Genomic DNA, 13,350 nt, shown 5'->3' with positions numbered 1-13,350 from the left:
GTTAAAACCTACGTTTATTAATAAGGAAAGCTACCCAATAATCCAAGGAAGTGTCACAGGTATATGTTGAATAGTGTGAACATCTAAACTTGGTTTTACCTTTGTGGGAGGTTTCCTCCAAAAATTGTGCAAGTTACCCAACTGTATACCATTTTAGCCCAATGCCATGGCAATAATTATGACAAACATAAAGAAAAGTTCCAGTTTCATTACAACTTCAGCTCTACTGACAGGGTGGCAAAGTGTTGATTGCCACAAGAATTCATTTCCACTCTTCTCTTAAAAAGCACTGTATCTCTGCTAACCTATGCTAATTGTCATTTCGTACAAATAATGTAAGTATAACAACTAGTATACATTAAATTAATCATAACTGACAACAAAGAAATAATTCTAAAATTATTTCTATTTCAAATAAAATCTATTTATGAATGCATATATATATATATATATATATATATATATATATATATATATATATATATATATATATATATATATATATAAATCCTAAATCTGGGTTTCTTTTGATAAAATACAATTCATAATAAAACAATTATAGAAAATATTTAAAAATAGAATTGTTAAATCTCTCTACCCTTTCCACACGTTTTTATTGAATAAAAAAAAATGTATTCAGATAAGAAGGCACGTATCGCAACATATTATACACCAAAATGGCTAGTATCACACTGGCTTTTTAACAGCTTTAAAATGGCTTTGAACTATAATGTTAATCTTATTGTCCCACCGTAAGTGCCTTAACCACAATTCTTGCCTGTTATAAAACCAAAAAGGACAAGTCAAAATAACTTTCTGTGGTAAACAACATTATGCAGAAAAAGCCTGCAGATAAAACTTGGAACAATCCTTTAAAAAGTGCCATGGGCTGATCTCATGACTCATTCTTTACCTGCAGTGCATTTAAGACGTTCCTTTAACGTTTGCATGAGGTAAAAAGCCTCATGGCATGTGCTGAAGTCCATGATCAATGCAGAATACTGTCAACCGGCGGAATGTGGGAACAACTGTACATGTCAGCCCATGCTAGTACAGTCCCAGGCATCTATGAAAACCCCATCTCCCATCCTTACACGCACATACATAAACACACGAGTGAAGCCAAGCGCTGAGATGAGCCATCGCACGGCAAACCTGGATGGAGCATGACGTACTTAGCTGACGGAGAGGCGGCTCTTGCAACATAAAAGGGAAAAAGACAGTACACACATAAATCGAACGGCTGTGCTCGCGGTTGCTGGCCTTGACTGTTTTAACACACAGAGGCAAAGTAGAGGTCCTCAGACATAAAAACAGTGAGAGACAGAGACAACAGAGGACAGGGAGGCTAAACTTATCCAGTGGGACGCACTGTGAGTGGCCTCCCCCACACTCAGCCCCATGCTTTTCCCAAGAGGAACAGAGAAAGAAGAACCACAGTTAGAACAGTCGTAGAACAGCCACGCTAACATTGTGCCAAAAGGGCACAGTTTCACACAGGCATAGTTACACACACCAGAATACAAACTGACAAAAACACAATGTTGCCAAACTTCTGTATTTTGTGCCACTGCATTTAAAGTCAACATGAAATGTCGTAGGCTACCATTTTAAAGTCAATATCGAATTAACTCATATAGTACATAATATCAAAGGTATCATATATGAAATAAATCAGTAACACGATATAGTATAATAATAGTAGGGTTTTTATATACAATTGAAATTATTAAAATTATTTCATTTTAATTTCTTGTATATAATGCATAATAAAATAAAATCAGTGAAGTAAAAATGATGAATAACAAAAAGGTTTTTGTTTTCAATAATGTGTGTGTGTTCTGTCTATATTTAATATGTAAATTTATACACACACACACACACTCATACAGTATATATTTTGAAAATATTTGCATGCATTTACATTATATTAATATTAATATAATTTATATTATAAATATATTTAATAAATAACATTTTTCTGAAATATATACACATGCATGTATCGTCATTAAAATCAAACCGGAATAAAATAATTTTATTAAACGGTTTGCTTTAATTTTTAAGGCATTGCTGGAAGGTATTTTAAAAATGCATTACTTAGAAATGCAGCCAAAGCAAGAACTTTTGTGCAACATTATTTTTCATATTGGCATTGACTGTTTCATCAGAAAAGATAAAGTTATTTTGATTAAGAATAAAATATTTTGAATAGTATTCGCGTTAAGTCCAAGAGTTTAAAATAAAATCAGAACAAAATAAATCAGTGGAAAAAAAAAACAAATACATTATTTGATTTCATGTTGACTTTAAATTTGAATGTAATGGTGTGACAAAGACATAAAAAAAGACTACCAAGTTTGGAGACCTCACTTTCCTGTTGTGTCCTCTTACACATGCTATCCTTCATTACAAATCATCAGTGTTATGGGAACATATGAACACAGTGGATATAGTCTGTGATACAGCTCTGTAAAGGAGCTGAGAGCTTGGGACAGGGAAAATGCTGACAGTTTTAAAACTCGGTAAGAGCAAAACGACAATCATGCTGTTATTTAAATTCACACGATCAGCAGAGCAGTTTTCCCCAAAAAACACAGTCTGTCATTGTATCAGGTTTGCTCTAATGTACTAATTAAAAAAACGCATTTCATGCTATGCTTATCCTCTTTGGCAAGTCTAAAGTGTATAGAAAATAAAAGTAGAACCTTGATCAAAGAAATAAATCAAAATATGTGCCTAACTTATGCTGCTACTGCTGAGGGCTGAGCAATATGACAAAACATTTACCATATATTCGATTTTTGTTGTTGTCGCATAGCATACAATTCTTACAATTTGATTAACTTCAGATTTTTACTCAATTAACAGTTTATTTGGATCAGTTGTTCATGAAAATCCTTGTATGGTACAAACAAGTTTTTAAATGTCGCAGTACTCCTGTTCATTAAAATTCATTCTAAAATGAAAATATTGCTTCCTGTTTAAAACACCTTGAAACTACTACATAAAATATGCTACATTTGTTACAGCTAGCTGCATCTGACTTATTGTTCAAGCATTTTGGATTTTTGCTGCTACATTTTATCGGAACACTTTTTATTGTAGAACTATAATTAAAAACGAACATAAACATAATTACGTTACCATTTGAAAACAAGTGATTAGTCAAAAATAATAAGAATTTTTTCTTTTTTTATATACATGATTCTAATTAAGAATAATAATACCACTGCATTTTTAAAAAGCATACAATTCTGAAATATAATAAATAATTACATAAAATATTAAAGTGCCCCTATTATGGGTTATGAAATGTTCATATTTTGGTTTGGGGAGCCCCAAATAACAGATGGACGCATGCAAGGTCAAAAAACATTTTCTTTTTTATAATACGCATTTATTTTTTACCTTATTTTCTCAACGACTCCCAAATGATCAGTTTAATGATTCACTTTTCCAAACCCCTCCAGTGATTGGTCGATTTCATTTAAAGCAGTGTTTGTGAGCTTCTAACATTTTCATTCCGACCAACACGAGAAGATCAGCAAGTGAGTGGGAAATATGCTATGTTTCATTTTGATGCCAACATGAAAAAACGTTGGACTTGTTTTTAAAAAAATGACGCGTTTCACGAGATGGTGCACTTTCAGATTTAAAAACCGCATGGTGTTTTCATTCACTTAAAGTTGTGTTACACACTGCATGGCAGGACATTTTCAATTAGGGGCACTTTAATCGATAATTTTCTATATTAAAATGCACATTAAAAATGTTTTAAATCAAATATCAGTCCTTTATATAGCAATGGCTTTTAGATATGGAATCGAATACTGGCAAAAGGTCTGAAAATATCATCCAGCCCTACTGCTGCTACAAATTTGTGTTTGTACATCAGAAGCACTGACGCAATCTGCTGGGGGAAATCCACTAAGCCTGGACACACATGGGCAGGGGAGAGGAGTAGACTTTGTAGTTGAAGGGCAAAAGCAATACTCCACAGGTCCAGTAGATTGTCAAAGTGACGCCGCTAGCCATGTTGTTATGGTAACATAGCTGGCCGGCGGCAAACACGACAAGGTTTACGTTACCTTCAGGGGCACAGCAGGGGCAGAGGTACAGGGCTCTTCGGCGAGGGGTCCCGACATAGGGCTCAACTTCCACAACACAGGAAAGGAATGTGAGAGAGAGAGATAGCAGAGAGAGAGAGAAAGAGTGAGCAGAGTGGTGGAGGTGGCCAGAAGAGTGAAATCAAGAAAGAGGAGAGAAAGAAAGAGATGTGGAAGAGAAAAAAAAATGTGAGGAGCGAAATCAAAAAGAGAAGGAACTCTGGGGAGAAACCGAAAGCAGCTGTGTGGGAGGAAATGACACGGGACAGAGCGCAAACATGAATGAACTGAGGTGAAAAAATATATATAAAAATCACGCTACTCTTTGAACTTTTCCTTCTGTGCACTACTGAGGGCAAATAAGTGGCGACTTGAGAGCAAACCTAATGTCTGGACGGGCCACATCAAAGAAATACAGTAGCAGCTGCAGTTCTCCTTAAAGTGGGGTCTAGAAAATTTTGATTTTAAGAGCCAAGGCTGAATAATTATATAATCTTGGAGAATGTTTCTGGATTTTTCAATAATCTCACTATGTCTGATGTGGAAATTAGCAATATATATGGCGGGTGTCAAACCACTAGAGCAAAAAAAACCCCCCAAAAAAACCAAAAAGAAGCGAATCAAATGAACATCAGGAGAATGATTGGCACCAGAGTAAATGATTTCACCAGTGGAGCAAATTATAAGGCAGATCCTTCTACAATGCTTTGTGCTCTAAAAGCTGGGAAGACAGAGTGGTCTTTAAATTGGACCAATTGGATAAGATGTTGTGTAATTCACAACAAAGGACTATCGCAGAGGAGTTTGTCAACGCAACACTCAAAGGCTCGACTGTGACCTTGTGTCGATCTGACATTGCATTGCAGAGTACTCGTTTTAAACCGCATCATCTCATATCGCTGGCTCATCCTCTGCAATTATGGGAAGAATCAGGGAACTAATTATCCATGAAAAGCAACAAGCTCATAAATTCTTATGCAGACATGCATGGAAACGACCCACGGGAAACAGGCCATAAACAAACGCACACTGATGCAAAGTTACACAGAAATCAACAAAAGCTTTCAAAAGATTTTTTTAATTGGCTACATGAATGGAGACAACTATATTGTTTTGGATAAGACGACCAAGGTTTCCTGCCAAGAGATGGCTTAGTCCTCAGAACGCTGACAGTAATTATGCAAAGTGTTTTTGGGCTCGGATTACAAGAAATCCTCCAACTGTTAGCAGGTCCACCACCAACTAAGTTGAGATTAAAAAAACTCACTTTTACAAGAAAATTCAAGCTAAGCCAAGAGCTCACATATTAGTCACTTTATCACTATGCAACGGTTACAAAAATGAAAGAAAATGTAGCCACAAGAAGCAATTATTGCGCTGCAGCATTCATAAAAGAAGTCAAACGAACTTTAGTGAGTTTAGCTCGCTTTTGGATTTCAAATGCTTTTCCATCAACGTCTTGAGACAGTTTTCCAGAACATTTATAAAATGTAAATATGTTGCACTTACCTGGGTTTCCTAATTAAACATTACTCTTTCTTAGCACATGTAAAGACCCTTGTTACCTTCCAGTAGCTTTTTAGCATGCTACGCTTAAGAATCTTGTTGCTTTGAAAAAGATTCATTAGATGGTTTAAACAATGCCTCAATGTCCTTTTAAAAGCAATTTATACACCGTCACAAACAGCGCTCCACGCTATCTCCTGTCTGCGTGGGTGATCTCGGCATGGCTTGCCTGAAACTTCACAGTGCGACCAACGAAATGCCACAGGACGATACACTCATTCAAACAAGCACTCAACAGATCAACAGGTTAGGGAACACAGTGAAGACGAACCACACACAATGGGATCAATGAGGAATGATGCACTGAACACTGGGATCTTTTGGGGCCCGGAGCCCCTATGCAACTGAGCAGGTATGGGAGGGAAATATGAAAGCTAATGCACTGGCAGGTAAAGCAGAGAGCCGTAGGCATCTACAAAAGGCTAGAGGGGAGGGGCTTAATCAGGATTGCAGGTTAGCTACATTTATTTGATTGTTTAAGCATTTTGAGCTTTCAGATGCTGCTGTATATTAATAGCATTTTAGTTAACTGAAAGCAAAAATAATGCTAGGGCCACTTGCAAGCAATTTTTGGACAAAAACTTTTATGAAATAACATTTTTGCTTGATTATCACTTAAAAAAATAAAAAACTTTTTTTTTTTTAAACCATAAAATGATTATATGATTTATGAAAATGATACAAATCACTAAAAATGCATCATGTACATAAAATATAAATAACTAATAATTTGTTCTTCAGAAATAAAGATTTTTCATTTTGTAAAATTGATAAATTACATAAAGTGAATTAACATTAAGCAGGTTAAAACGAGAGAGTATTTAGGCAGAGGGAAGACTCAGTAAGTACAGGGGGAAAAGAAAGGGCGTCAGATGTTAGTCCATTTCAAGCAACAGATTTGAAATACATACCGCCCAGATGCAAATCCAGGACCTCACTGTAATTAGACTCTCCCCAATAGTCTATAATAAGGATATATTAGAAACATGTTACTGCACACACAGGCACAGCCGGTAGCTTCAAGTCATGCATATGTTGCACACAAACACACGCTCACACAGTAAGGTATGCCGAATACACACTTAACACACTTGTTATTTGGCATGTAAACACGTAGTTAATTTATATTGCATGTCCTGTAATGGTAGATGAGCACATAGATTTGTTGCACTGCTGTGTTCTGCCACAAGGGACAAAACAAACTCTGGAGTGCGAGTATCTAAAACCCTTGTTTTAACACCTATCTACTATTACTAGATCTGTTCGTCTATCTAGACCTTCTTTTATTCAATGCATATCAAGAATTTAATTCCTAAACGGTACATATCATCTTTATGGCCTGTGAATATTAGTTATGCTAACAACAAAATATGAATACAGCAGATGATTTGGGATGCTTTAGGATTCACAAAATGGTATGATATAAATCCGAAACCTGAAATAACGGCCCATATTATTCAGTTCAATTTATGTTGGCTCACATCCAGTGAGGCAGCATACAAATCTATGTTTAGCATGACCGGATTGACGGGGCATGCGGTTGATACACACGTGAGGAGAGACCAGGTGAGACGATGTTCGGCATGAGAATGACACGATACGCTGAGATGACTACAACAACTACTAGAGTTATCACCATGGATACCTGAGCGCCTCTTACGCTGTTTTGGACTAACACTAGAACCTTTATACAACCCTTAGAGAGAGTAAAGGATAAAAAGAGATTAAGAAACACTACATATAAAATATGGGATGGAGGGGAGAGGGGGAGGTGAGAGAGGAGGCAATAATTCAGAGTTTTTCTTCTGCTGCCTGCGAATACACTCCTGTCTGGAAATCACAAATCAACTTCATCCATTTTAATTTGTTACGGCTACAGCTACTTGGTTTTGTTAATATTATCTGTTCACATTTTACAACAGAGAACAATTTTCTTTGAATCCAATTATGAAATAGATTCTAGTGATTCTCTCAGCTGTTACTTTAGTATCAGTAGCTTGTCGTATGCAATTTAATGTAGAAAACGTCAAGTAACAGAACAGCTGTGATATTGTCGAAAGATTATTTTGCAATACCGTGATTTAGTAGAAGCATTATATACTGCAATTTTCCCAATATCTTCTGTAATATTTGAAAAAAAAACTACTATGTATACTGTATTTAAACATACATTTACTTAAAGATACTATTGAAGATTCTTAAAGTGAAATGGGATTTTTTTTTTTTTTTTTTTTATTTTACAGATTGCAGAGGCAGATCCAATTGCATGTAAGGTACAAATCCTTGGACTTCACAGATTTAAATGTTTTTTTTTTATGTAAAAATGTGTCTAGAAAAACGAAAAAGGCTCTGAGATTCATTTGCTGCTCAACTGGAGAGCTCAAAAAGCAATTCAGGCATATGAATTATTTAGAGCTGAGCATAACTAGAAAAAGATATTCACTACCAAAATGTCTGACTTTTTCATGACTTTTTAAGGTTTTAATAATTATCATTGCCTATTCCAGGCATGGAAATCACAATTTTAAATTTCCCTGACATTCCCAGGTTTTCCATAACCATGGGAATTCTAAATGTAATTCTAATGTTATGTCAGTGTGGAGCCAGACAGAGAGTTATACATTTAGTAATGAGATAAAAGCTTCTGGCAAGATTCATGTTAAAAAAGGCGATGCTTTACTATGCATCAGAATACTAACTAATTCAAGTTTATTCACGAGGAAAATGATGCATGAACATCATTTTACCTCCTTTTAAGTCTGCACTGTAGGTTATAGCTAGAATCTGGAAAAACAGCAAGCAGCTCTGACCTAAAGGTCAAAGTATAACTACAAAGAAAAGCATGAATTATGAAGATCTGCTCCACGGCTTTAACCCTTCAGCAGCGCATCTGAGGAATAAAGACAGACTGAAAGAGAGAAATACCTGCTTCCCCTCGCAACGCCTTTTCCACGGCGACGCCTCGTTCCTCTAACTGCCTCTGTTTCTCTTCCACCTGCTCCAGCTGCCTCTGAATGATCTGTGGAATCAAAAAGCAGCTTCTAGTTAATTTTTTAATTTCACACTCTATTCTTCTGCATGGTGATGGCTGAAATTCAACTTTCTGTCAACCTCGTTTGAAAAAAGCCATTAGTATGCTCTTACCTGGGCTCTGTGGAGTCTCTTGAGCTCCTCTTGCTTGGCCTGTCTCCGTGCAGCCTTCTGTACTCTTCTTGTCAACTTGGCATTGAGTTCCTCCTCCGTGTACGTTTTCTGCAAAAGGAAATTCTAAATCAACCAACGGTCCTGTAAGCTGTGTCCAGGTCAGTTGTAGATGGATCCTTGTCTGGCATCACATGGATATCTACTGCATGGGTTTATGTAATAGAAGACTACAGCAGAGTCTAAAACAAAGCCTAATGTCAAAGCTAGGTGACTACTAGAAAATATTGAAGTACATCACAGCACAAGTAACTTTTAATCACAATAATGGTATTGTGTGTTTTAGCAGAAAATGTAATAATTAAACACCTAAGTTGTTTAGTATATCAAGTACTCCAATTATCATTTATAAATTTGCTAAAACCGAATCTAACAAAAAGAGACTCAAAAACGTACGACTACCAAAAAAAAAAAGACTTGACTATCTTTAAATCTGCAGACTATAACAATAGATGATAATAGATAGAGTTGTCTGTGTATTTCTTTGATATGCAGCCAATAAATTGTAAGACAGACAGAAAAAACATTGACTGGAGAGATCTTTAAAGAAAGTCTAGTAGAAGCTATGAAAAAAGAAAATAAAAAAGTTGCATGTAAACCATTGAGGTACACAGGATAGAAAACAGTATGCAGGTAAACAGCCAGAAAGCCTTTTGAGAAAGTCATGTGACACAGTTACATCCTCCAGCAGAAAGGGGACGCTTTAGCCTTCACCATGCTGCAGAAAATGGTTAGTAATACAATAAAGCAAACATATCTGGACCAACAATAAGGGGTTAGGTGTGACGGTGTGATATGACATGCGTAAAACGGGTAGACCAATGGGAATGAATGAACACACTACCTTTGTGGCATACGATCTCTTGAACGCCAATGCATGAGGTACATAAACAGACTTAGAAAAATAAATTAAAAAAGAAAACAAACAAAACATATATTATGCGATTAGATGGGTTAATGTACAATTAAACAAAATCAGGATTCTACGGCAACACACAAGCACAAGACTTAACATTTAAGGATGCTAGGATGAGTGCAAAAGTACAAATTAATGTGACCGTGTTTTGTGCAACACAATTATACTCAGGGTCCAAAATTAACACCCGCCAACCAAAATTCTTCTCAAATGGCAATACAGTCAGTACATGACATATTCATCACCAACAAAGTCAGAAAAAGTAGAAAAAAATAAAATAAAAAACCTCTAACAAAATTTTCACCCACCATTTGCAAATGTGGCAAAAAGTTAATTTTGGACCTTTTGGACTAAAGGATTACTCTAAAAGACTTGATAGAAGGTCAGAGTACATTCTAAAACACAACTGCATCAGTGACCTAACCAAAGGAAGCTTGTCTGGGGAAAAAAAACAACAACAAATACAATAAACTATAATTTAAAAAAATTAAAAAAATAATCTGGACAAACAAACTCACGAAACACAAACTACCCTCACAACCACAGCTTTAAATCCACAACTAGGTTAGTTCTGAAAGCCAGATGAACACTGTGAATGCACTCTAAAGTGCCTACTACAACTTTTTTTTTTAAATTCTATGAATTAATTAACACTGAGTTTTTTGGTCCTTCACACAAACACAGCAAGGCTAAAGATACTTAATTTCTTACAGGTTATGAATGAAACAGAATGCTGTACAATACATTTTAATACTTCTTAACATGGTTTTACTTTTTTTTGGCATAGTGTTGCATTCATGCTCTGTCTGAAACTAAGTAGCTTCTAGCTGCTGTGCAACACATCACTGAAATACCTCTTCCTCTTTTCCTTTCTCCTGTTGCACATCCTTCATTTTCACAATCTTTTCTTTGACTCTTCTTTCATTCTCCCTCTCTTTTGACCTTTCCTTGCCCTTCCCTGTTATTCTTTTTCCTTTTTCCTTTGCCCTGTCCTTATCCTTCTCTTTGGATTTATTCTCTTTAATTGCCTCTTTTTTCAAATCTGATACCAAGTCAAACAGGTCCACATGGCGCTGAGAACAGTAAAAGATTTCATTCAAATTTAAGACAGCAGAAAAAAAAACATACATATATTTGACTCAAATGAGAAAAGCTCTTTAAATATCATATACTTACATCACCCTTGGACTTCTGAGAGGATCTTTCCAGAACATCGTCACAGGAGAGATCAGAGTCCTCAGAAAAGCTGAGATTTCTTCTCAGACGTAAATCTACATCAGTAAATTAAGAGAGAACTTTGCTTAAGAAAATTGCCAGTTGAAAGAGACTTTAAGTAAATGTGTAAGTTAAACTTAGCAAAATTCTAAACACAACCCGTGAGGCTCTGAAGTGAGAAGTGAGTCTCACTGGTCAGCATTTTCACAGGCATGCTGTAGGCATGAAGGCTGCTCCAAAAGATAGGCAATTTAATGATGTCTCTTAAGATACCTTGTACTGACCAAAATATAAAGTAGCATCACAAAATATACATTTTGTGGAAAAAGAAAACCTAGAATGCACTGTGACAATTAAAGGAGACAAACAAATCCAAGCTTTCGGACGCAGCAAGATGATTATGGAGCGACAAATTACTCAAATCAACACAGCGATATATATATATATATATATATATATATATATATATATATATATATATATATATAAAAACAATATTTGGTGCAATGTACTTGTATGCTTATTAAAGTTATCACAACATTAACTTAGCAATATGCTAACAGTAGATTCCAATGAAAACATTTGTGAGGTGAAAACGAAGTTGTTACTAATGAAGTTGTTTCAATGAAGGTTATAATGCTGTCTTGAAAAGGAGCCGGCTATTTAGGATTCATACCAGATACTGGAACAGAGCTAGCATAGACACATATGAATTTTGACACATATGAGGGGAGCTGTTCATGTTCTAGCTGACCTGAGGACCTGTCCAGTGATGATTCTTTCTTCTTCCCCGAGTCTGCAGTTGTAGAGCTTGAAGGTGTGCTTGGGCATGACTTGTCATCTTTCTTCTTTTTGTCCTTCTTGTAGCCAGAGAACACCGCCTTCCAGAGAGACTTGTGTTTGGGTGGAGTCTCTTCTGTGCCAGAGAGCCTTTCACTTTTGGCCTTCTTTTCTTTTTTGTTCTTGCGTGGGGAAAACAGTGAGCTGCGCTTTTTGCTTTTTCCCCCTGTTGAGCTTTCTGACGATGTGACAGAACTATCCACATTCTTACTGGTCGGAGTCGTGAAGACACGGTCAGGTAGTGTGTCTGTCTGCTTTTTGGACTCCAAAGCCTTCACTGCTGAGTCCTTGGGTGTGTTTGAGTGCTTTTTGTTTTTCCCTGTTGTCTCAGGAACATTCCAGGCTACTTTTGCCACAGCACCCTTGGCAGCATCTGATTCTTTCATCTTAGTAAGCTGCTTGGCCATGGCGTCCTTAAGAGCTTGGCTCTTCACAGACTTTTCCCGTGCCCGTATTCGTTCTTCTGCAATCTCCTTGGCTTCGGGGGAAAAATGCTGGGGACCCTTTGATGTCCGGGAAACTCCACCAGGTATGTTAGGCTTGCCATTTTCCATTGCCAGTGCCAAGTGCAAAGGCGGTTTCTCCCGGTTGACCTTGCTGGTTGGTGGGGTGTAAAATTTCTCCAGACCACTTGTGTCTGGGGTGCGGTCATCGTACGTGTCTTCAACGTCGTCAGCAAATGGTATCTCGTCTACACACTCTACAAAAGACTTCCTCACTTCTTCACGCCGAGGTTTATTCGGTTGTTTTACCCTCATAACAACAGGTGGGTTAGTTCTAGTGTCTGGAACAGGAGCACAAACTGGTTTTGGTTGAGGTGGGCTAACTGGAGTTTTCGGTTTAGTGGGTGTAGTCTCAATTTTAGGTTCCTCTGTGGCTTCAAGGAGGTTGTCCCAGGACACCTGAGGCCTTTTGTTTTTGAGCGAAGCTGGCTCCTCATTAGGTGGAGGTGGTGGGGGACTGGAAGGAGGGGTTAGCATGGTAGAATCAGAGTTGTTGTAGCTGTCACTGGCTGCTGTTTGACTGGTCGTCACGCTTCCATTAAGACCTAACCCTGAACTGCTGCTCAAGTCTTTCTTCTCGGAACCATTGCTCTTAGGTTCCACCGGACTTATAACCTGACCCTCCAAGGTAATGTTAATTCTGCGTATGATAGAACGGCCTGTAAAAGTAGGTTTCTGCTCTTCTGGAAAGTCCTCTGGGGTGTAAGACTTTGGAGATGATGAATCAGGCGTTGGAGTTTTCGCAGTGCTCTTCTCCACTGCCATTCTGCTTCGATCCAGTGGCGTGAGTCCTAAACTCTTTCTGATTTCTGCACTCTTCAACCAGAACTCCTCAATGAGATCTGTTTTCTTGACGGGGGATTCCTCAGGAACTGAATCTTTTAAAGGTTCAATGGTTCTCTTCTCAGAAGCAGGTTTAGCCAAAGGCGTCGAAGTGACTGCTGGGACTGGCTGAGTCCTGACAGGGGAGCTTGTGGAGAGGGGTGAGGGCGGCTCGTGG

General features: G+C 37.3%; 1 protein-coding gene across 1 annotated transcript in view; it reads right to left on the bottom strand.

Moving 5' to 3' along the window:
• mical3a (microtubule associated monooxygenase, calponin and LIM domain containing 3a) overlaps positions 1-13,350 on the bottom strand; it is a 61,154-nt gene that overhangs the window by 3,733 nt on the left and 44,071 nt on the right. Inside the window, 9 exon segments of the mRNA XM_043216627.1 lie at positions 1,176-1,196; positions 4,092-4,157; positions 6,587-6,637; positions 7,321-7,371; positions 8,601-8,694; positions 8,820-8,927; positions 9,721-9,771; positions 10,969-11,063; positions 11,762-13,350. The exon segment at positions 11,762-13,350 is cut by the window's right edge and continues 275 nt beyond it. Coding sequence (XP_043072562.1) covers positions 1,176-1,196; positions 4,092-4,157; positions 6,587-6,637; positions 7,321-7,371; positions 8,601-8,694; positions 8,820-8,927; positions 9,721-9,771; positions 10,969-11,063; positions 11,762-13,350 — 2,126 coding nt within the window.

This window comes from Puntigrus tetrazona, chromosome 18 (assembly GCF_018831695.1).
Source record: "Puntigrus tetrazona isolate hp1 chromosome 18, ASM1883169v1, whole genome shotgun sequence".
Lineage (NCBI taxonomy): Eukaryota > Metazoa > Chordata > Actinopteri > Cypriniformes > Cyprinidae > Puntigrus > Puntigrus tetrazona.
This window is presented reverse-complemented; position numbering and strand designations above follow the sequence as displayed.